Source organism: Blennius ocellaris (genome assembly GCF_963422515.1).
Source record: "Blennius ocellaris genome assembly, chromosome: 11".
Taxonomy (NCBI): domain Eukaryota; kingdom Metazoa; phylum Chordata; class Actinopteri; order Blenniiformes; family Blenniidae; genus Blennius; species Blennius ocellaris.
Window position 1 is genome coordinate 25,115,378 of NC_137660.1, and position 25,372 is coordinate 25,140,749.

Consider the following 25,372-nt stretch of genomic DNA (forward strand, 5'->3'; position numbering starts at 1 on the left):
CACACACACACACACACACACACACACACACGAAGCCTGGAGATGTATGAGTCTCACCAATATCTCCAGAGACTCTCAAAGTGTCTCTCAAGGACACCCTTTAAACAACTGTCCTTTTTATGCTTCTTTATTCTCCTCCCCCTTCTTCACAACTGAACACCATCAATCTAGCCATTTACTTTAACATTATTTCTCACTCCATTAGTTTCTAGGACACAGAGCGGCACAAAAAGAGAAAAGGGGGGTTGGAGATAGAGGGTGTAAAAAAAAAATGAAAGGAAAGTTTGGCTCCTTGGAGAGATAAAATGTAATTTCACAGTCAACTTGCTGTGATACATTATTTCACAACAATGGGGTGTAGGCTGATATGAGCCCTGCTTGGGCCCCCGTGCAGAGCAGTTAGAACATCAGCGATGGATCCCCGGGGGAGGTTCGTCACTTCTGGATGTGTTTGCACGTGAGACCAAATAATCAAGAAAACAACCTGAATAGAGGCGCCAAGAGGGTCTAGTGAGCACCGTCTACGGTAAAATACGGGCAGTCACACATGCGAATAGAAATCCAATTTTGTTTAGTTATTTAATATGAAATAATATTTACAGTCTGTGATTTCATGCCTTTGTGTATTGAGATTCAGAGGGAATAAGCAGAGTAACAGCAGGTGTAGATAAACCCAAACAAAGCAAAAAAAAAGGAACAAGAAAAAAAGATATAATTCTCCTCCACTCTTCACAATTGCAGCAGTTGAGCAAAATGAAAAAACAATCTAAGCATCATTTATTGTAGTGGTAGTGCTCCCTCATTGCTCCTGCTTTACTATTATACACACTGTTATCCAAGAACATGCCATGGCATTGATAGATGCCTTGTGCTTCATTAGCCACAGTCTGTCCTGGGAATCACTTAAACAATATCAAACAGCTTCGGCAAGAAATCTAATGAGGCAAATAGCAGATGGGGTGAGTTACGTCACACGAGAACCGGTCTCATTTGAATTCCAAAAGAATATCAGCTGACTTCTTTTTTGGTGGGGCCACTGAAGCTTCCTTTTGGATTTAATGTAGAACGTTTAAAGCGAATTGTAAAAACTGATACACAAGTGCAATGCAACCTGCAGAAACAACAGCAAAAAAGAGGAAAGAAAAAAAAAAAAAGAGGCAAGTGCATCACCTCCTCACAATTTGCTGTTCTTCTGAAACTGGGACACAAGTCCCATCACCTGCTCTGACGCAGTGATGACCTTGTTCTGGAGGTACAGAGCGCTGTTTTTGGATGTCTCGTTCAGAAAATAGCGATAGTTCACCATGATGCCGCAGGCGTTTGCCACTCCCCTGGGGCTGGTGTCGGCGTGCCAGTTCAGCCGCCACAAGGCGGCGCCGTTCTGCAGGTGGAAGTTAGCCACCGGGTTGAGAGCGTAGCCTCGCCGCTTCTCCCCGTAGAGGTACCAGGCACAGAGACGCATCAGGATGGGCTCCAGGACGCTGGACAGTCTTTCCGACCGCGTCCACTCGCTGGTGCCAATCAGTTTCCGCAGGGCGTCGACGGCCAACGTCCCCGGGGCCGAGTCGGTGGCCTGCTCCACCTCCTTCCACTCCTGCTCGGATAGGAGATCGGAGCCCCGGCCCTCCTTCCTGTACTGGCTGAGCAGGCCTTGGAGCCAGGAGGAGAAGCCCGGGATGGGTGACAGGCTGGAGAACTGGGCCATGTGAGGGAACTCGCTCTGGAGGAGAGAAGGGACAAATGTTGCATCAATCTTAAAGGTGTCATATTGTACAGCTTTTCAACACATACACATAGGTCTTGTTTGTGCAAAAAAACACTGTATATTTTCTTGATTTCCCTCCATTTGAATATTGTATCAGCTGCATTTAGAATCTGCTGTGTCTGTGTGAGCTGGACTGGCTCCTACCACACATCTTGGGAAGAGGAGGAAGTACTTCCTCTAGTGGTGCCAGGTGCCAGAGCAGGGCTGCCTAATTGTGGGAGGGCCAGTCACCTTGATTGCGATTGGCTAAACCCCCAATGACACTATATAGGGTTTGATTTCTGATTGGCTCGTTGGAGCAACACACTTTTTAAAAACTGGAACAAGCCAGGGAGAGAGATGACAGATTTTCCTCACTTCTGGGATGTCATTCCAGGTATATTACTGTTGGAAAACCATTAGAAATTGAATTTTGCATAATATGACCCCTTTAAAGTTGAACGTTTGCACCTTAATTCATTCGGAAAATTGGTCCTCAAACTGTGCAGTGTTGTAGCGGTTAACACTCTTTGAACTACAGTAAGATTATCGCTGGTTTGATTCCGGGCTTGGGTGCAGTTCGATGTGGTGATGATGTTAAAACTGTGAAGAATTGAGGAGCTTCAGAGTAAATTTGTTTTTTCAAAAGGTGTAGATACACAGAAAAAAAGCAAGATCTTATTTGATTCACTTAATACGAATGCATTTTTACTGGCATGAAGACTAACACTTTCTATAAAGGAAAAAGGAAATATTTGAGAGAAAACGCTTACAGATTGAGACATTTAGTAAGTCCTTTAAAGGTCACATATAGCTTAACATGTGGCTATTAAAACTTAATAGGATCATTTTGTGTGGGAGTAAAATGTATCTATTAAGCTTCTGTGATATTTCGTCAGTAAGGAGTTATAAAATGATGGTGGCCTTGACCTTTGATCAATAAGCTGCGATCAGTTCATCTTAAAGTTAGAGTGAATAAGTTATACTTTTATACTATTAATCATGTATAGTATCTGGAAAACCTCATCTTTAACAAGAATGACGCAAACAAAACAATGGGCACATCGTGGCTTACTGACCCTCAATAAGCAAGTTGGGAAGAAAAAGTGAATATGGTGATTTAATAAAATGGACAAAGATCTTTTTTTTACAACACGGATTATGTCATCTGCATTCATTTAGAGACCTACACACACTTTCCAGAAAACTGTGGGCGAGACTACAATATAAGGAAAACATTTGATAACTCCAAGAACGGAAAAGGGGAGTGAAAAAAAAAAGCAAGAGCGAAAACGCATAAAATGAACGCTCAGCCTGGACATCAAAGCCCAAACAAAGTTTTCTTCTTTGTGCTCAGGCAGCTGCTCGGGCCTTTAAGTTCCTCAGACAGACGCGGCATTACAAATCAACTCCGCCGCTTCGCGATCTGCCTCTCTGATGGAGATGGATGAGCTCCTCTCTCCCTCCTCCTCAGTCTCTGGCACTCTCGCCTTTAATACCTGTCCTCTTTCGTCCTGCCTGTGTCTCTGTCTTGTCTCTGACCGACCCGCCCACCCAGCCGTCCAACTCAGGAGTTCTCTTCCTCCTTTCCCCAGCCCATCTTCCAATTTCAGTATCTTAGTTGATAAGCGATAGAGCAGTACGGCAGTCAAACAAGAGGAAGGCTGCTGCCAATGAAAGTGGAAGTGTCAGACAACCCCTGGAGGGACATGTCGCTGTCTGTCCTGAAACACTGTTTTCCTTCCCTTCTCCTTCATTTCTCCTTCATTTTAAGCTTTCTTCACTTCGAAATCCAGTCTCACACTCTCCTGTGTCTCGCCGCCTCGCACACTTCTTCTCACTCGACTACATCGCCATCTTACCATCCTATCTCTCTCACCTCTGCCTATACCTACCGGCTTTAGTAGGGAGCGGTAGGATGGAGGATAAAAGCAGTAGGAAAGGTGACAAGAAAGAACAGGGAAGGAAAAGAATCAACCAGAACTGTGCTCCAGGGCCTAATCTACAAAGACAAGCCAGGAGTCCTCTCTTCACCTTCACTCACGGCCGTGACCTTTTCGTTTCCACTCCATCATCTATCCATCATCACAGCAGTCCCTGCGTGGTCGTGCTATTCCTCCGTTCACCTTTTACATAAAGGTAAAGTCCTGTCAGAGGCCTTGCGTCTCTGCAGAATACAAGTGTGCTTTTGTGTAGCCTCCGAGGTAGAGCAGCGCATTTACACCCACAGGGTTACGATACATGCTCGGCCCATAAAAAATGTATGCACACACAAGCTGCTTTGGATAAAAATACATTTTTAAAACAAAAAGGTTGGAAAGTTACACAGAAATAAACTTTTCCAAATAGTACTTTTTACAGCGAAGAAATGCCCAAATGTAGCCAGTGCAGGCCACTTGTTTTAAATGGCCGTTAATAAGTTATCAAGTTTTACATTCATTAAGATTAAGATTCTGATGGTATAAAAGTCCAATATAAAACGCCAACGATAGACCTCCAGTTTGAGCCAACCACAATGAAATGTAAGTATCTTACTCAACCCTAAAAGATTGACTGACTATCACTAATAATGATTAAAGATTAGTTGTTTTTTTAAACACACAAATTAGATCAAACTTGCCACATACTAAAAAAAAATTTTAATTACAGTGGTCTCATGCTAATCCTCTTGAATATTTTTTTTTTATTACATTTATTTACACTAAATAAAGGTGATCTTTTCCTGGCAGGTTTTTTTTTTAATATATAAATATAACTTTTCTTATAATCTCATGATGATAAGAACTTGGTAGAGGGTTAAACCTGACTTTTTTTTATTACTATAAATCAGTATGAGTAGAAAGATTTCTCGTTCCTGCATAAAAACCTCCCATTTGTCAAATTATATGCCTGTAATTACCACAAGATGCATTTTATTGCTTGTGGATTTCAATAGCCATTAACCATTATATATTTTAAAGACAAATGAAAAATAAAGCATTCAGCCATAAATAACAGGTTCATGTGACCCAAAGCATGCATGAGAAATAGGATTAAGGTTAAAATACAGTTGATAAGACACCCAGGAGACCACACAGCCGGCACTGGCTGGATTAATTGTTAACTCCAAATTGCTCAGGTGGTTTGTGTGTGGATCATTGTCTGGCAGTGGCAACCTATCCTCGTTGCAACCTGCGATGTGTGCCGGTTCCTCGTAACAAGTACAGATAGGATTGATTATTCGGGGGTGAAATGTCAAAACAATCAGTCGACAGCTGCAAAAGTGGCTCCACTGGAGTATTAGAAACAATGCAAACTGGTGACAGGTTTATTTTTTCATACGCTGGTCGTGACTGTATATATGAAGAATTAATTTGTACCATTTCAAAAGATACAGTTACATATTTATACAGTTTGATCACATGAAGAATGATTACTGTGAAGTGTGGCGACGTTATCGTTCATGTTTTGTGTGGACGAGGTTGGCAGCATGCAGCAGCTTCTCTCGCTCTTGATGTTTGCAGTAGAGTTGGCACGACTACCGTTAGTGATTAAGTACAGCTCAGCTGTGTTAAGGTTAGTACAAACAGCCTGAGTCACTGTTGCACTGATCATCACTATAAGCTGTTGCTGCTGTGCAATGCTGTAGATATTAAAGTTTTTCTGTCTTAGTTTATTCTATTTATAGTTTAGCTTAATTACTGTATTCCATCCTGTTTCTCCTAACTGGATTTATTTAATCTATTTAGCAACAGTGACCTGGGAACTGTTTCCTTTTTATAAGGTCATATGATTTGAATGGCAATATAAGGAGTTTCAAGGAAAAAGTAGCAGTCGCAGTGTTTCTGCCTCTGGAGGCGGAGCCCAAACGTTTTTAAAAAATTAAGTTCCACAGAGACGGAGTCAGAGCATTTTTACTTGAAAAGATTGCCACGTAAATGCGGCCCCGAGTCTTAATCTGAGCACGTCAACATAAGCTTTTATTATGTATTTGACCCACACCTAAACTCATTTTTCAGCTCCACTGATTTTGTGGGGTGTGTGCAGAGAGGCTGAATCTTATCTCCCCTCTTATTGTTGGATGAGAAAAGTGACCTCATCACTTGTTGATGAAAACAAAAAGGCCGTCTTCAAGGATGAAACGACACGGTGCGATATGACCTGCCTTCCAACAACAAACACAGAGTATATTTGCAGGGTTTACTAGACGCCATGTTTCCATTAATGAACATGCCAATGAGAAAACCATTTGCAGCAATCGAAACAGCCCCTGTTATATGACCAAATAAAGTGGAAGCCGCTTAAACCTGATTTTTATGAGACACGCTATAAAGAGCTATTTCCCATCTGCTGGGTAGAGAGGCTTTTGATGTTCCATTCACTGTTCCAGTCATTTACCAAGTGCGAGCTGGAGAGGCCTTACATGAAGGGCTCTTCTGTGCTTATTGAGAGGGATGGATGGGATTTCATTACCGCCTATCCAGTGAGCAACCGCTCTGTTTATGTGGATATGCATTCATGGGTCTCAAAACAAGGAGGAGATTTATGATTCGACCCCGAGAACAAAACAGGAGTGAAAACGTCTCGTAAAAAAGCCGAAATTTACCAAACCACAGCCGCGTCTCTCAGTGGACAAAAAAAAAAAAAAAAACTCTCGTTAGGAAACACCTGAGGACCAAAACTGCTACGTCATCCACAACAAAGATCTCTGCAGCAGCTCTGTATCTGTGCAAGTGTCTCGTGCGCTGTCATGATAAGGAATGATTATATCATTATATGGAGATAAGATGGCTTTTAGGCGTCACTCTGCAAACTGGGTGCTTCATAGTTTCGTGTCATCAGATAATCCTTGTTGGCTTTATCTCATTGCTCCTCTCACTTGAAGATTAATGGAAGGACCTCTAATGGATATTATATATTTTGCATGACTTTCACAAATTAAATTACAAAATTAACAAAAGACCCTTTTATATGATGCACATATAAAGCCTTTGGGATGAAAGGAAAGGATTTAATAAGTTATACCTCTAGGTATCAGTATATAGGTTCGATTCCCTCTTTTTCCACCTCTCGAAGTGTCTCTGAGCAACACACTGAACCCCAAAACTGCTGCCTGCCAATGTGAATTGAGCACATTGCATAATAGCCGCCCCCACTGGTGTGTGTGTGTGTCTGTCTGTGTGTGTGTGTGTGTGTGAATGTGATTAACAATGTAAAGTGCTTTGGGAACTGAACTGCTCAAGCGGTGGAAAAGCAAATGTGTGTGTATTTTATTTATGTAAACTTAACTTCTATATTTCATCAAAACTAACAATAGTCATAGAACACGTGTTCAAATAACCCTTGTTTCTATCTTTTACTAACATCTCAGAATAGAAATGATCATGGAAGTTCTGCAAATGCAAACAAAAGTCCGTCTATGATCTGATAAAGGTGTATAAGACTTTATGTGCTACATCTTGTATGTGTATTCAAAAGTCAGAATAGCATCTATTTAGAGTGTTGCACACTATCTGTGAGCTGGAGCATTGTGTATTTTCTACAAAGATTATTTTTTCAATGTGTAGTGATGATTATTGTTCTGGGTCATACTAAAAAGAAAAGTTAAATAAAATGGTTTTCTTTAAAAGAAATAGCTGGCTGTTACATCTGTTTCTCAAAAAGTGTGATTCCAGTTTCACCCACCTGCAGTTCTCGCACTACCCTCTTGATGAGGTAGTTACCCAGTTCCACCCCTTGCAGACCAGTCTGGGTTGAAGAGATGGAGTAGAAAATGGCTGAATTTATCTTATTTACGTCTTCTTCGGAGTCGAGGGTGGCAAATTCACGCACAATGCTCTGGGAGAGAAAAACACACACACACACCAAAGACAATTTGTGTATCAGTCATCCATGTAGAAACTTAAACTCCACCTTCTTAGTTGCACAGCTGAAGCCGCGGCAGGATTCCTGTACTATTTGAAAGCTGTTGAAGCAAAACTGTGGAAGTCATTTCACAGTTTTACACCATGAAATATTCCCAAATCGAGGTGTTGTGAAAACCACCTTTTTCCTTGCACAAAACACAAGCGGAAGGAGAAGTGAAACCCTCACAGCTCTCTCCCACAGGGACGTTGGGGTTTAAAAGGTCTGGGTGTTGTTTTTCACTTCAAAATAATCCATTTGTCAGCCGGGGGTAGAAGAGCAGAATTGGAAATCCCAGATGTGCAACTTAGCTTGGAAGGTGTGGTTTAAGTGAAACAAAGGGGCCAGGCCTGCCTGCAGCTGCAGGTCCTCACCTGTATGTTGTCGGAGATGTCTTCGGTCAGGGCCACATGTAGAACAACCAGGGGCTCCCCTGGCATTGCGGCGTGGGTGAAAGCATAGCAGCGTCGGTATGGACCTACTCTGCACTTCAGGTCGGTCCAGTTTCTCACAGGGTGCACCGCTTCGTACCTGGCAAGGGGGGCTCACGGTTAATACGCCAGTTTTTGGTAGAATATAAGCAAAGGAATATGTTCACTGTGCACCTGACAGGAAGCTGCAGATAAGCTACAAACTAAATGATAATTTTTTTTAACTTCCAATAATGACTACAATCTCAACAGGGAGCCAATTCTAATGAAATCTTCTGATGCGAAATACAGTGAAATGTCCGAAAAACTTCTCCTAGAGCTGTTGCATTATTGGTGTTTTTACAAACTCGCTCTGACAGTACGGCTTTAAGGCAAAAGTGATTTTGCTATCTTTCATGGCAGCATCACCGATATGTCAGCTCGGCTCTCAGTGATGCGTTGTGTCCGTTACTCTCAAGAAATAATTTTAATAAAAAAAAAACAAAACAATGTTTTCTCTGAAATTTGTGAGCAAGTGCAACAAGAGCAGGATGGACTTTGACCAATAGTTTTCTTTGAATTCAATTCCTTTATTATAATTACATGTTTCTACAGACTCTGAAAGAGAAGATGAACAACTGCCCTTGCACTTCAAAACATTCGGGCAGATGTAAAACACGTGCCGATATAAAGTATAAGCAACCAAAAAGTCTGACATACATAAACTAGGCAAAAAGCAAAAACAATTGTAACAATGATGTTTGGTAATGCCTGTTCTTCCATACGATAACCTATAAAGGGGTCATATTATCCAGCTTTTCAACACTTTCACATGGGTCATGTTGGTATAAAAACATTGTATTCAAAACTAGCTTTTTCTTGATTTTCATCATTTGAATATTGTATCATAGGAGCTACATTCAGAATCTGCTGTGTCTGTGTGAGCTGGACTGGCTCCGCCCACACATGCCCATCTTTGGAAGAGGAGGAAGCACTTCCTCTCATGGTGCCATGTGCCAGAGCAGAGCTGTCAAATTGTGGGAGGAGTCAAAGGGATTGGCTAAACACCTCAATGACACTATAAAGAGTTTGATTTCTGATTGGCTCATTGGAGCAACACACTTTTTATAAACTGAAACAAGCCAGGAAGAGAGAGGCCAGACTTCCTTCACTTCTGGAGCATCATTCCCAGGGATTGGGGATGTATATTACCGTTGGAAAACCATTAGAAAGGGAATTTTGCATAATATGACCCCTTAAATATCCTATTAAATGATGCTACATTTGTAAAGAACATGCATTTGAAGGATAAGCTGCAGGAGTTTTGAAGTTAAGACCACGATGTGATGAGCAAAGTCTTTGTAAATGTAATTTGTACTTCTTGTTCTTTCTAATAATGGACCTCTCAGCAATGAGAATTCAGGCCAAATGAGAAGTCTTGTAGGAGGGAGGAGCCTTACTGGCTGATCTTTTGCAGGATCTCACAGGGGGACTGCCAGGTGATTCTCTCGAGTCGAAGCAGACCAACGGAGAACCACTCGGAAAGCAAACTCTTCAGCGTGGCGTTCAGGTCCTGTGGGAGGAAACAGTTGAGCCCTTAGATGACAATCTACCTCAAGCTGATATCAAAACTCAAGCTCATACTTCCATTTGTTTGTGGAGTAGCCATGTTGAAGCATTTTTTATCCTCCTGATTTGTGACCCCGACGGGAGGACGTGTTATTGTAACATCATGCCATCTCACAAAGAGGTTTGTTTGCATAATGGAAAATACCAATAAAAGGTTCCATTTTTTTCTTTTTTAAAACCAGAAGGTCATTGAATTCACTTTATTCTGGTATGCAAGTGCTGTAAGGAATGTCATTTTACTGTAACTTGTTAGGTGGGGGGGGTTATAAGAAAAGAAAACGCAATTACAATTTTCCATTGAAAGCACAGCTTTTATATTCCTTTAAAGAAATGAATAAACTGAGACTGCACAACCTCCTGCCCTATTTTATTGAGAGAACTCATAAACTATCTTATTGAGTCGCAGTAAAGTTGGTGAAGTTTGTCTGTAGGCAAAGAACAACTCTCCAGCCCTATCTTACACACCGTGCCGGCTGTGTGGTCTCCTGGGTGTCTGTTTGAATGTTTTCACATTATGAATAGTGATTTGTTGGAGCTTGCAATGGGTGTAGAAGGGGCACTTCAATAAACAACTTGCCATTTCAAAGCAGGCCTGTCCTCCAGCAAAGGTCAGACTTCATTTAAAGCAAATCTCTTGCAAACACACCAACAGGAGCAAGTGGTTCACACACTGAAGCACATAAATACAGCTTATATTGGCTGTTCCATAGGAGGACTTCTCTTCAGGCTTTACTTTAATGCCAGCTTGTCAATCATAATAATAACGTATTACAAACAAACACAGCTACAGTCATGGCATAAAAGCCACTGACTGAAATCCTCAGTGGGAAGTCATCAAATTCACAACTCGCCAAATTGGAAAGTCTTCTCCTTGTGTGTGAATCAGATCCTGCATTATTGAGCTCTGTGGCTTAGGTGTCAATACTGAGAAATGCTGTTGTGTGAAAAAAAAAAAAAATGAATAAAAGAAAAGCAAATCATAAATAACACTGAGAGAAAGTTCAGCAAAATCTAACTCGCCTGTTAAAGTTACATACCATATTTGTCCAAATATAAAACTGTAAATAAAGCTGCATTTTCTCTTCTGCGTCACATTTACGACAGTCTGGCATACACAATAAACTCCCAGTAGGATCAGATGGCGATCCAACTGGGGGGGAAAAAAACATCGTTTTCATCCGTCTACACAGCAATGAAGTTGAAATGTATTCAAGGAGTAGCATTTTCATTAACTCAGAGCAACGCTGTCACAGACATCCAATACGGAGTGAATTGTTCCCATTTTCACTTTGAAATATGGTCAAACAAAATTTGATCAGCCAATGCTTTTCCAAACACATGTCGCTGAAGGCGGGGTTTAATCTTATATTCGCAAATGCCCTGAGGTGAAATAATCTACCATGTCTAATAATCCCAGCTTCCCATTTCTGACAAAAAAAACAACCCCATGAAGAAATAAATAACAAAGTACATCAGCAACAGCTCGAGAATGCTGCAGCTGCTGCCTTGGGCAGCCAATTCTCAGCCACACAAAAGGGAGGTCAAACTGAGAGGTGTTTTCCATTGACCGAGCAGAAGATGAAGTCTTTAGAAATGGAAGGACCTGGGTGAAGAGAGAGATGGAGGAGAGGATGGAAGGGCTAAAGAAGAAAATCCTGCACTCCATTCGAAAGGAAATAGAACAACACTTTTTGACATTCCAGTCGAGTCGCGGTGACGCACTGATGCTGTGAGCCGATACGGCCTCGGCCACAAGGACTCTATCCACGTTGAGCCAGAGTTATTTTGTGATTAAACAGACTGATTGAGGCTGTGGTGCCTGGACAGTCTCAGTCTGTCAATGCAGGGACAAAGCTGCTCAAGTGTGTGCGCGGGTCACGCCGAGCGTGCCAGCACCTTTACTCCAGTGGGTTGCATGCCACTCGTAAGCCTAGATGTCCGTGTGGGAAAAAATAGCCACCCAGACACATTGCCAACTAAAACGACATGCCAAACTTGGCTTAACATCTGTCATCCACTCACTTTGTGGAAGATATGAATGTAAAGCCTGGAGGTAGAAAAAGAGCAAATTAAAATCAAAACTGAATCATCCAATCAAGAGCAGCTAATCTACTATAGCAGCACAGTGACAGTGACCTTGTGAAATACAAACTTCAGCAAATACAGAAATTGCTCGGTTATCCTCGTCTGAAGAGGCTTCACTTAATTATAATCATCGTCTCATGATTGCTCGCTTGTTCCGCCCACAGGAAGAGACGCATAGCGTCAATAAAAGCACTAAAAGCTTCGTATTTACCAAGACCTTTTCTCGCTTTTAGCTCAATCAATTCCGGCAATAACAACAGGCAAACATTGCCAGACACCACCAAGACCAAGTTTGTTAGTGCTGAGCAGAAGTTAGAACTCTGTAGGTAGCTGAGACCTTTTTGAAGCTACAAAAGCTGAGTTACTGAGACAAAATGCATCTGAACTACCTCGCAGCAGGTAATGAAAGAAAAAGAAAAAAAGGTATCGAGCAGCAAAAGAGAAACAAGAAGCCCTGCGCTGATAGTGCAGTCAGGGTCACAAAAGCCAATATTAAGCAGGAGCAGGTAGAATTTGATAACACGGGACAGTGAGGTTAAATAACTATATACTTTGTTCTTTCCTGGAGTGAAACAAAAAATGCAAAAAGTGATTGCAGAGATGATTTCAAAAACCCTTTATCTGGCCTGCATTAACTAGCCACTTGTGAATTCATGAAGTGGTGTTTTACTTGGAGCATCACAGGTCTGGGTGGTAGAACCATCACCTCCGTTGTACAGATTGATGACTTACACAGAACAAAATGTACAGATCACCAATTTACAAGTGATTACAAAGTTTCTCTGAATTGGACCGATATACATTTGAGTAATCACAGTCGTTTTCTCAATGGTGAGTGTTTGTGTGTTTCTTTGTATCAACATTATTACACTAAGTAGTTTTTCCTCCTCACAGTTTCAATAAAAGAGCAGCTGGTGGCCTGTGACGCACAAACGGATATTCTCCACAACACAAGCTTTTTCTAAAGCCCGCCATCGATTCATAAATCCAGTTTAACATCAAATCAGCAAGAGTTCAATAACAAACATAAAAGAATGCAGGTCCAGCTGACAGCGAGACATGAAGACCAGAGAAAACTGAACCTCAATGCACATTGTGATCGCTTCAGCACACATGCAAACAGTTTTAGTCCACAAATGCAACAGGTTATTGTCATTTAGGAAATATATTTATATTGAGAAAACATTCATATGGTGAATATTAGAAGCTGGTGAGTCCACAGCTTCACTTTTCAAAGGAGACTAACCCATTAATGCTGCAGCTTGGATATATCCTGGCTTAATTGAGAATGTTTATTTCACTTTTTCACTGTTGCCGGCTGAATTATATTACAGGAATGAACAAAAACACTGACCCACTTGATACACTATTTGATAAGGCAGAAGTGAATGCCACATTGTCATGAATGTCTTTTAAGGATTTTTTATTTTTTGCAAATACTTTTATGCTTTCTGTTTTCCCATTTGCCCATAATCTTATTAACTAATATTTAAATGCTTGAAACATTTTAACGATATTTTTTATGGTCATTTAAATATAGCCTTACAGGTCACATTATTAAGCCTTCTTGTTCCCCTTGATTTGGGTACATAGTGGTTTGCCCTCTCACCTCAAAACAAGACAATACACTGTTCCAGTCTGGGCTCAGAGGCCTTTCTGTGCAGTTTGCATTTCACTCTGGGTTCTCTCAGGGTACGAGGCTTTTCTGCCACAGTCCCAAAACACACATTTAAGGTCATTTAGTGACTGTGAAATTGTGTGGGGTTATCGGTCTCTTTATGTTTGTTCTGTGGTGGACTGCCAACCTGTCCAGGGTGTGACTTGCCTTCGCTCATAGTAAACTGGAATCAGTTATACTGCTCCGCAACCCATAATTGGATAAAGTGGAAATTCATATAGCAAATGCTTAAATAGATATTGATGCTTTGAATTTGGACTTTGTGAAATAAGTAAGAAACATAATAATGTTGGATTCAGACATGGAAAAAAAAAACCTTGTTTGTACTTTGTACATCACACATGGAGAAAGTTGCAGCAAGTGTCCTCGATTAAAATACCTCACTCAGTTCATTTGTGTTCTCAAAGAAAGTGGAAGAAATAATCAACAGGACAAAAACTAAAAAAGATATTGCAAACTTACTCGATGGCTCACATGAACACTGCCACCCAACAGAGGTGAACTGAAGAGAAAACTGTAATTATATTTGACTGAACAGTGGGGTACAGAAGACTGGTGTCTGAAAGATAAGCTGCCCACAATGTGATATTGAGAGAGTAAAGACCATGTGAGCCATGCATGTGTGATGAAAAAAATCCTCTTTTTTTTCTCTCCCCACTCTTTTACTGCTCTTTCTTGAAGTTTTTCAACAAATTCATTCGGAAATATTCATTACGTGCCTGATTTATATTCAGTCTGTTCTCTTTGTAGCTGCAGCAGAGTAGCTCTTGCATCTTTATGTATATAGGATGAAGCATTATTAACGGCTTTTCATTAACAGATGAGGGTAGCTGTGATGAGCCCTTTTTTTTTTAAGGTGATCTCTCCAGCTAAGAAATGCAGAACTTGTTAAGAGAACCGAGTTTGAGAGGTCTGTGGCAAACAAGCTCCTCCCAGGTTGTGTCATAAGAGGAAATAAAAATAGGGAGATTATTTATGTCACCCAGTAAAGGGGGTGAACTAAACTGGGGCAAAGGTCTTTTGGCATTTGAGCAGTGTAATGTAAACCAGGTGGTGTTTGGGGTGGGGGGGAGGCCAGAGCAAGGAGTTCTATTTCACCCCCTCACTGTATTGGTTAGTAAATTGTGCAGATGGTTATAATCGCAATTTACATATAATGTATCCAGAGAGCAGATTTGCAAAAGCGCGAATGGCAGTGCTTTGAGTCAAGAGGGCACCCGTAGACAATGTAAACAAAGCATTATTACCCTGATGTGCGGGCTCTCGCTAGCTTTGAAGGACATTATTTCCAGCACATCCGCTCGCAGGTCCACCAAAAACTTCACTCCCCCTTCCACCCTGCTTATATGACTAAATAGCTGTCTGTACCGGGGAGTCAAACTGTACCGCAGCCGGTCTTCGACCTGTAAAATGGTAGCTAGGTCTCTCAGCTGCGTGTCCATCAGCTTGACGGCGAGCTCCGACACGTTTTTGTGGTCCACCCCGAAGCCATGCGAGAGCTTCGTCAGGAAATCCTGTTTGTCTTCCCTGTCCAGGGTTCGGTAGAACTGCATGAACTCCACGCTGTTGGACTCTGGAGGTGGGGGGCTCTTGTCTCTCGTTTCGTACGAGGCCACAGGTGCAACGACCCTGGACAGGACCTCCTCCATGCCCGACGCGACGCCACGGACCGGGGCCGAGTAGCAGCGCCTGCGGACGTCCGAGGCCTTCATGGCCACTTGGAGGGCAGCTCGGCGTCTCCAGCAGCAATGCACACTGCTCCGGAAAGCCCAGATCACGGGGAGGGATATCATGGCCGGGGGGGAGCTCGGTTGTCTGTTTGGACCCTGCGACCAGTGAACACACAGGGAGGATCAGTTCCGGGTCTCTTAAAGAGACAGTACAGTGCGTGTGACACGCGTCAAGATCACGCTGCATGTGCTTACATTTTGAACTTGAAATAAGCATCTTGGTTTGATGGGAAGATGCAATCCGCTTGCTTGTTCATTAGTTATAAACATGTATTTACTGTGTGTGAAACAACCTGAAGCCAGAAAAACCCAGAAATCAAATAAACCCACCCTGAACAGGTTGCCAATTAACCTCACCTGCATGATTTTGGACCATGGGAAAATATGTCAACAAATGGCATTCAGTGGGTGTTACACTGAAAAAGTCATGGGTTGCTTGCATGTAACAATAGTCCAAGTCTTCCAAGTCCAAGCTTCCAAAGAAGCCTCGCAATATTTTCAGTCATGATTATCAGTTCAATCAAATATTTCTGCAGGCTTAAAGTAACTAACAACTAAAGGCCCACAGCCTATTTGAATGTCAAAAAGTGATAAAGTTCGATTGTGGAAATCATTCACATTCATTATATCAGGTTGAGCGTTGGCATTGTTGATGGCACAAGGAAAAGAAAGGGGTCATTTGAAAAAAGAAAAATGGTGGAATTGTGGTTGAGAGGGATGAAGGTGGGAGCATGATGCAAAAATAATAGCAGATGCAATGGAAGCGTGGATGCTATTGTGGTTAATTACTTACCCCAATTGAGAGGATGAGACTCTAGATTTGATAGCTTACACATCTGTCCAGCAAAATACTTCTATGATAACATTATCATAACACCAAGGTTATGGATACCAACATATCAGGCAATATTCAACATTCAGAAGCCTCTTTCATTAACATTTATATTATTCAAATTGTGGTCAATCCCATTTCACATATTAATGTTATTCATTGTGTTGTCTGGCATCTGAGTCACAGGGATTTAGTATTTCATGGAAGTCATTATCATGCATATGCAGAATAGCCTTCATCAGATTAATTGATAAAATCAAAGTGAGAACACTTCAAAATTGGATGTGTGTCTTTTTGAGGAAAATGCATTAGTTTACTGTGACTTCTGACATGTGACTTGTACTTTACTCTGTCAGAGAAGAATGGTGACAACCTTGACATTTCCATAATTTACACCCAGAGTTGACAAATGGAATGTTATTTTAGACTTCAGCAGTATAGCTGTGGTGAGAAAAACAACATCCATTCGATTTAGATATTTATAGCAAAGTAAGAAAGTACAGATGTATCAGTGCACAAAATGTTCAACTTTCCTGATGCATTGTGCTTCTTCAAGACATAAATACAGCAATGCAATATGTTCATCTCGTTATTGTTTGTGAAATTGTGTTTGCTGGTGTGGATTTATCTTTATTTTTATGTTTAAACGCTAAAATATTCTGATTAACAGCAGGTTGGACTTTTGATGAAGCCTTGTATTTTTAAATTGAAAATTTAACGCACTGCTTCCTATGATTACTAATGTATCTTCACCATACTGGAATTCATTACCTTTTGTTCTTCAATATTAACGACTGTGACCAACAGCTGCTTCTAACAGTCACTGTAACTCTGAATCTTCGTCTTTAGATGTAACGAACCAGAATTTCAGAATGTAGGTAGTTAAAATGTTTAGATATTTTATGTTAAAATGTCGGGAATAAAAGTAAAAATGGTCAGAAAAATGTTCAAATGCAAATTCCGAAAAAAATCTACTTAAGTTTATTGTTTATTCCTTCAGGATCAGTTGCAACTTGCCACAGTCGTGACAAGTCTTCTTCATGGAGTCCAGAAAATTAAATTTAAATTAAATTAAATTAAAAAATACCTTGTAATGTGCTTTTTTCCCCTGTTTTTTTTTTCTTTTCTTTTGTGAACTGCTCTACTACTTTCCACTCTTATTTGGGGTGGTAGGCTGTTCCAGTACGCATCAATGAAGCACAAATACTTTACTTCCCACCTATGGTACAAACTGAATACTATTGCTTTGTCTGCAACATTTTTTCAAGAAGTCAGAGGCTCGTCCTTCATCGAGAATGAACATATCATACTGCTGCTTTTAAACACCTTTTTTGGGCCCTGCAAAACACTTGCTGCTTATTCATTTAGTTTGATTTGCAACAATTTGAGCATGCTATCTCTTGTTTAGGAATTCCCTGAACAAAAGGCAGAGGATGTGAGAGTATATTTTGCACATATTAAAAGGGAAGAGGATGCCATTGCTGTAAAACAAACTAAATACTAAGAGGAAATTAAACCTATTTCAATAGATTTTTTGAAAGCCGCTAATAGAGTTGAGTGCTTCCTTGCCCTTTTGCAGTCCATGTGTAAAATTAATTTTCAAATGACTATGACCCCTTTTTAATGTGGCGCATTAAACTGGGCATCCCACGGTAGAAGGTGTATTGACTAAGGCTGTGCTGTTGACAAGGTCTGAAGTGTATTTTTCACTGAAAACAGCAGCACTGTAAAGAGTGTGAGAGAGGGTAAAGGTGCAGCACGCTTGGAGGAATTCAGGCTGGAGTGAAAAGCTAAAAGCTGGTTCCAACATATTGGCTTTATTTTCCACAGACATTGGCTCTCTTGAGTCATGAGGTACTGTTGTGTTTGTTTTCTGCTGGACTCTCTTTCCCCCCCAAGGCATCAGATCTACGTGCTCCCTGATGATCCGGCGTTCAATCCACAGGGCAAAGCAGACGAATATGTGCAGGCTGATGTGACGCACTTTCAAGGACTTTAGTTTGCATCCTTAGAAAAACCTTCTTGATGCAAAACCACCTCGTTTTAGTGTTTGCTGAGTGACTCTGATGATGTTTTGATAGGCACATTTGTAGAAAGTATTTTGCTTTAATTGACACTATACTACAGTATATGGGAATGGAAAGGGGGGGGGGGTCTTCACATTGTGAACTATTAACTGAAACAGAGGTGAATGCCCTGAGAATTTTTCTGTAATTGATAAATGTGCTAAATTAATAAAATCATTTCCAAAACTGGCTCCGATGGGGAAACACGAGGATGGGATATGTGACTGTGGTGTACCAGAGACTGTGAAGCATGTGAAGTGCAAAGTGTACAAAGACCTTGGAGTGGCTCAAGTTACTGTTTTCTGTCTTTTCTCATTACTGAACAAGGAGGAGTGGACAAATGTGAAAATACTCATGGACTTTCTCAGATCCACGGAGCTATAAAGTAATGTAACGTGAGGGATTGATATGTGGTGGTCTTATAAGGAGTACACAGAAGGATGGAGGCGGATATTGTCTGGAGCAGCCTTTTTACTTCAGTCCATAATTCCTCCTTCTCTTCACAACTACACTTTCTGATTACATCCACTTGTGCTCTATCACGTGTCTTGACTGATCAATGAACACTTAGAAAGGTTTTCACCAAGATTTCTTTGTTGGAGGTAAAAAAAAAAACCAAAACAAAACAACAACAAAAACCCGAACTCATGCACGTCAGAAAAAGTTGAAAATTGAAGTCGAGATTTTTTTTTCATACAGAAAATAAAAAACGTTTATTCTATGTATGTCCATCCACGTGTCAGTGCGTGTGACTGCTTCTACAAAATGCATCATCGGTGGTTTAATGAAGTGGTGAAATGATGCTTCAGAACAGGTTTTAGCTCATAAACACAATGCAGTTATCATCAGTATTCAGAATTTGCCGAGATGGTGCAGCCTGCAGCTCTCTGTTGTCGACGTTTGTCAAGTACGAAGGACAAACGCGCAGATCCTGGGGTGCTTATAAAATGTGTTACTATTAAACAAGGAAATCCTGTGTAAAATCACATGCCCAGAAGCAGTAAGCAACCTTATATAGTCAGAATAAAGCGAGTTAATGGGATTTCACATCTACGGGCAAATGATGACGGATGGACAGAAGTCTCCATTTTGTGTAAAAAATAAAACAAAACTCTTTTTTTCCTCCGTGCATGTTTTTTTAGTACCTCTGGGAAAAAAACCTCAACTTTGAATTTCGACTTCCTCTGAAGCACATGAGTTAAAAAAATTTTTAATCTCCGAATTTTTTCTTCTCCAGTAATTATCTTCGTAATTAATGAACCTGTAAACTAATTCATTAATTCACTTACGGTAAGGACTCGCAATGGGACGCATCTGACATCCAGCAGATGGCAGCAATACGCAAGTGATGCCTCGAGTCTGCCTAATTCAAAGAAGAAGAAGAAGAACTTTCACCTCCAATCAGAATCGAAGTCGGGGAGACGCGTTGAAACGTTTACGTTTCACCTGATAATCCGTCGAGCATACACGGTAAGAAAATCTGTCAACCTTTATGGTAGTCAGGTATTTATTATTTTAGTGTTCTGCATACATCATGACTGCAATGTGATTTACACTCGGTGAGCAGTTTAGTGTCTGGTTTGCTAATTGGCTAACTGACTCCACGTGCTGAGAATGTGGTTATTAAACCAACAGGTACATCTGAAACGCCTAATTCGCGCTTTGCTGTTTGTTTGTGGTTTTAACTAAAGCTGTTCTGGTGAGACATGGGCACAGTGAAGGACGCTAAAGGAGATAATAAGTCCAGGAAAACCACGAAAGTGAAAAATTCCAGTGAGGATGAGCGTGCGGCTGCTGGTGACGTCATCAAGAGCAGGTGAGCGATGGGGCAAGATGGCGATCACTTCATCATACTTCCATCATGCGAAGCATGGTTTCAGATCTCTAGTGATGATTAATATATGCGTGTGACCTTACTGCAAGCGACATCTGCTCAACATATCCAGTAGATCACATGTAAAGTCTGTATATTTATGTTGAGACAATTTAATCAAGACATTTACCAACACACACACAGTATATATATCTATAAATAAGGACAATGTGGTCGTGGGTGTGAGGTGGTTAAGTGGCATACTGAAAGCCACTCTGGGGCTTGGCTGTCTGCTGGCATTCATTTCAGTGAGTACAGTGGGTACTCCATCTTCATATGAATAAATTAATTTACTTCGATATCTGATGCGTATATTACCATGCATATGTGAGCAGACAAATGAATGCAGAGTGATCTGTCACTGACTGGTGTAATTGATGAGAGCAGCGAGATGAATAGACACCTGTAAGCACCACTGGCGGCGGAGCAGGCAGTTTCTGTGACAGCCCGCCTCGTGTTATTTCACGGCACACTCCCTGAATTACTGATTAAGGATCAGCTTGTCCTCCTAAGCTATAGGAAAACTCATGGAACTAATTTACCAGAGAAACCGAATCGTCCTTTTGGTGCCACACCGCCTCAGTCACATGTTCAAAACTCTGATGTTAAAAAAGTAACATCGCCAGGAAGTAATTGCTGCTCGCTTTTATGTCACAACCAGCCCCAAAGGTAGGAAAGGTCATGTTGAGGGGAAAAAAAAAATGTTCCAGAGTTGTAGGGATGTTGCTTTTCTGACTGTTGGCATTTTACCATGTTGTCTCATTTGAAGCTATTAACCAGACAGGGACATGAGTCTAACATCATGCCTTTAAGCCATCCTTTATTAACAGTGCAGCACAGCCTGTCTAGTAACAGATCTTTAAAAAGAAGGGGAAATGCATTTTTTTTCCTGTTTTTTGCTGTATTTTCCCAAACTGTGTGTTTTACAAAAATACATAATTAAAAAAAAAAACTAAAAACATTACATTTTCTTTCACGGTCGTCCTGGTCCTTATCTTGACATCCTGACGTGCAGCACAAAGCCATCTCTATCTACAGAGACGACTCATAATGGGAAATCGCACAAGAAGGTAAAGTGGGCAATTTCTTTTCTCTTTAAAACGGCACAGCCGGAATTTGATCAGATATTCTTATCCGGGTGGCAGTTCAGTCGCCCCGTGGCCAGCAAAGAGATTGCTGTGGTCATGTGAGTCGATCTGTGACTCTTCCATGCCTCGACACACCCGATACCGCGATGGACACTTCAGTTTCCGTAACACACTGACCCCGTGGCTCAGGCTGCCACAGCTGCAGTATGTGCTTGTCCCGGTCGCTAATGTCAAATCTATTTATTCCCACAACATTGTCCCGTTATGTTTACATGCATTCGATTACCTGAGCGATTATTCCCAGGTAGAGGTTTGATTATGCTTTTAAATCTGTGTCGATTGTTAAAGGGCAGAAAATAGCAACCTTGTTTTTTTTGTTTGTTTTATTTGCTGTGGTCCTATTAAAAGAATGTCATTTTTCAAGAGTTTGAACAGATTTTTCAGCAGTCAAATTCACAATGATGTCAAACTGTGGGGAAAACTGCTAATCCTCAGTGCAGAGCTGCCAGTTGTGTTGCTTCTTATCATGACCCTGCAATTTGTACGTCATTGACATCCACTCTTTCAGAGATCCTTTGTTTGTTTTAATTTCACATTTTTCCTGTTGATTAAGGAAGTGTCTTTATTTTTTTTATAAGCTTATTGTGTTTGTATATTCATTCAGAGTAAGTCAAAATCTCTTTTTTGTCCAACTTTTGGAGTCCTGTATTTCACTAGTTTATACCGTTCAAGTTAATGTGAGTGTCTTTGCAGTACGGGTATGTTTTGCTGAATTAATGTCTCTCTTTTAGGTCAAGACGCCTAAGAAAGCGAGTGTGAAGTCAGCTGTCAGTAAGAGGTAGGTATGAAGTCCTTTTGCCAGAACACTATATGCTATAAAACACTGAGATAATAAGCTGCTCCAGTGTAGTGGTGCCAGAAATCTCTCTCTCTTTTTTTTTTTATCAGCTTCTTTCTTCCTCTGTCCTTAGGTAATGGAAATGAATTCTTGTGTTGTGATGTTCAAGAGCCCCGGACAGAAGCATTTCCATTTTACACAATGCGCTAAGCTGTCTCGCAGAAAATTAATTTTACTCTGCGCTGAAGACAAATATCTGTGGCTTGTCGGGGAAGTAATAAATGAAGACGTGTGGTTTTGAGTGGCCGGGCGCTCGGAGGGTTATTGCCACGATGGCAGACTGTGGTTGAAGGCCCGCTGCGTGGAATCGTTCTCACAGCAGTGTTAGTATAGAGCCGTTAATGGATTGTTTCCCAGATGTTGATTTGACCCTACCAGATGTAATCAGTGACGTTTCAAAAGACATGTCATTTGGAAAAAGACATTTTTGCCGAATTTGGCTTTCGATAACTTCCCTTTAGGATTTATTAATATCTTTTCCCCTTCCAGAAAGGTTCAACCGGTAACTCTGCTTGTGCAGCCGGTTTCATGTGGGGGAGAGGAAGTTTGAGCCATGCAACAAACATAGCAGAGTTATTGAGGGGAAAAAAAGCTATTAGAACCACTGACTGTAAATGTCAGTGGATGCAGTGACCCGCCCCCTTCTCTATGGCTTTTTATGGATTTTGCTCAGCAGTGTCATATACTTACAAAAATCTAATATTTCCACAAGTGGAACTTTTTTTTCTTCTCTTCACACGAGGCGCTTGAACTGAACAGCTTGGCTTCTGCACCTTTAGTTTTGCAGGGTTTACAAAAAAAACGACAGAAAGGAACCGTCAGACAAAGACGTCTCCAAGGTGTTCAGTTCTTTTTGATGGATAAAAACGAGCCCCGTCGTTCAAATTGTTTGCCTCCTGCAAAGATAAAGTGCCAGTAATTCCTTGAGACACGAATGGGAGGATGACATACTGTGACGCCTGCAGGTTGTTTTGGGAGGGTTTCTGTATTTGCTGGTCACAATGCAAGTAGGAGTTGATAATGGAAGCAAACAAAAGGATCATGCTGTAACTTTTAGTTTTTTGGTACTTTGCCTTTATTTCTCATACATGTTGTCAGTAAAATAGGTGAAGACCATTTTTATTATTGTGTGCATTGTGAAAGATTTAGGTGTGATGAATTGATAAAAGGTCAAAAACTAATTAAAATGACAATGTGATGTTTGGTTATGGAAATGATGTTGCAAAGGTCAACGATGGCATCCTTGTCTTGTTTTCTATTAACTAATGTTATGTATGATTGGATGGCAAAGAGTGATTCTGTCAGTAGTTGAGGGACGCTTCAGCAGTTTCTGCTTTACATGGGCTTTCTTTTTATCCATTTGAAGTTAACTTTATTATAACCAGATATACCTGCTATAACATGGCACTTCAGACAGAAAGCCCATGGGCCAAAACTAGTTCGCTTGAGGCTCCAATTTGGCCCACCAAGCCTCCAAGCAAATTGTACAAATGTCAAAGAAAACATAGATTTATTTTAAATCTTAATTTCTTTAAGAATAGAGAATGGAACACTGAGACCTGAGCTGAGATATTGGTATGAAAATTCACCTCCGAGCAATGTTGTCAGGGGAAAGTTTGTAAAAACACGAATAATCCAACAGCTATAGGAAGATTTTGTTTTGCATCAGAATGCTTCATAAAAATCAGATTCATGTTGAGGTTGTAGTCATTTGCATTAGAAATAGTTTTTGTCGAAATACAGACACATTTGCCACGATCAATGAATCTCTTGTGTTTTGATCATGATAGGTGATAGAATTGTATATTGTTACACCCCTGGGTTCAGAGAAAGTTAAATCTAAAAGGACACAGATGAAGAGCTCTAAACAAGTGCAGGTTGATGATGGCCGGCGGTTAGAGAATCATCAACCTTCAGTTTCACTGCAGGAAGCTCCATGTAAATGTTGCTGAAAAAACCTTGTTGACTTATTTTCAGGCATAAATGTAAAAATAGATTTTTGTAAGCATTTTCTTTAAAATTCATCAAAGCCTTGAAGATATTTTTTTTCCCCTCAATATGTAAAACAAAGGTTCTACGTTTATTTTCTTCCAAAATTCATGCAGCATTAGCCACAAAGACCAGATGGAGTCACAGAGCCGGGAAGCTGGCGGACGGCTCATGACCTTCAAGCTAAAGCCACGAGGAGTCTGGTTGTACAAGTACAGAGGAGCAGCATTATTCTAAATGTATACCAGGTAGTTGCAGCGATAGTGGCTTTATAATCGGGAGTCATTTGTCCAATTTAACAATTATGATCTACTGTGCTTTACATTTCCACCATTAACTAAATGTTATGGGAAGAAGATGAGAGCACTGCAATTTATTAGCAGCGGGGAGTCTGATACCTTAATTCGGGCCATTTTGCTCCCCATCAATTTTTCACTCTGATAGGGAATCCAAGCTTGCTGTTGTGTAATTATTTTATTTCCCACTGCTCTAATTATGTCATTATTACTGTTTCGATAATGTTGCTCAATTACTACAATTATGTTTCATTTCTTGTGGCCAGTGAGTCTTCATTGTGTGCATATTTTCTTTTCTATTTTTTTTTTTTTCCCCCCCATGAGGGATTATTATATGCCAAGTCTGCAGCCGACAGTGACAAAGGGGTTATTCGGCTTCATTTTTGATTTTAGTAGAGGTTAATTCAAAATGAAATCTGATTAGAAAAGACAAAAAATACAGAACACTTTAACATTCTTACAAGTCTTACAATAATGAAATCAGTTCTGACTGGGTCAAAGAAAGTGAAATTGAAAACATCGCTTACCTCGGATAAATTGGATTCCAAGAAAGGTGGAAGGTTTTATTTTCAGGAGTAGTTTAGGACGGCGGGCGGAGTGTTTCTTTAATTCTTTAATGAATCGGCTTCTACTTAAGCTGGAATGAAGTGAGATTGCAAAGAGCACAGGCCTGTCACCGTCGTCTTTCTTTTCAGTCGGTCGGTGAAGGAGGAACCACAGGATGACGACTTCGCCGAAAAGCCAAAACGGTCGACGAGGAAAAGAGTTAAAGAGGAGCCCTCGGGAGGCTCTGCACAATCCCCCGGTTCACCTCCGTAAGTCAGGCCAAGTGTGTGACACACAGTTTTGACATTTAAAACATACAATATTGGTATACATGTATTTCAGTTTCTTTCTAATTGAACATGCAACCTTGATTTTTGTCAAATTTTTTTCTAAGTAATTTCTTGGCAATTTTCCAGTTCAAAGAAAACACCCAAAAAACGTCGCTGCGAGGAAGAGAGTGACGAACAGCCTCAGAAAAAGAAGTCAAAGAAATCAGATAAGGTGAACATGTGTTTCCCTGCAGTCGTCTGTATCCTAACAAAATACCATTGATGCAGTTTGCTGGTGTTCACAGTCCGTGTGCAAGAGTTTTTTTTTGTTTTTGTTTTTCTCCCCCGTTACTCAG

General features: G+C 40.7%; 1 protein-coding gene across 1 annotated transcript; it reads right to left on the bottom strand.

The window, feature by feature from the left end:
• Window positions 1–498: 498 nt before the first annotated feature.
• On the bottom strand, window positions 499–15,237 carry mlycd (malonyl-CoA decarboxylase). The gene is made up of 5 exons (XM_080505406.1): window positions 14,677–15,237; window positions 9,498–9,610; window positions 8,002–8,158; window positions 7,409–7,561; window positions 499–1,720 (listed from the first exon to the last, which is right to left on the bottom strand). Exons 1-5 carry the CDS (start codon window positions 15,220–15,222, stop codon window positions 1,175–1,177), a joined length of 1,515 nt encoding a protein of 504 aa, XP_080361532.1. The 5' UTR covers window positions 15,223–15,237; the 3' UTR covers window positions 499–1,174.
• Window positions 15,238–25,372: the final 10,135 nt, after the last annotated feature.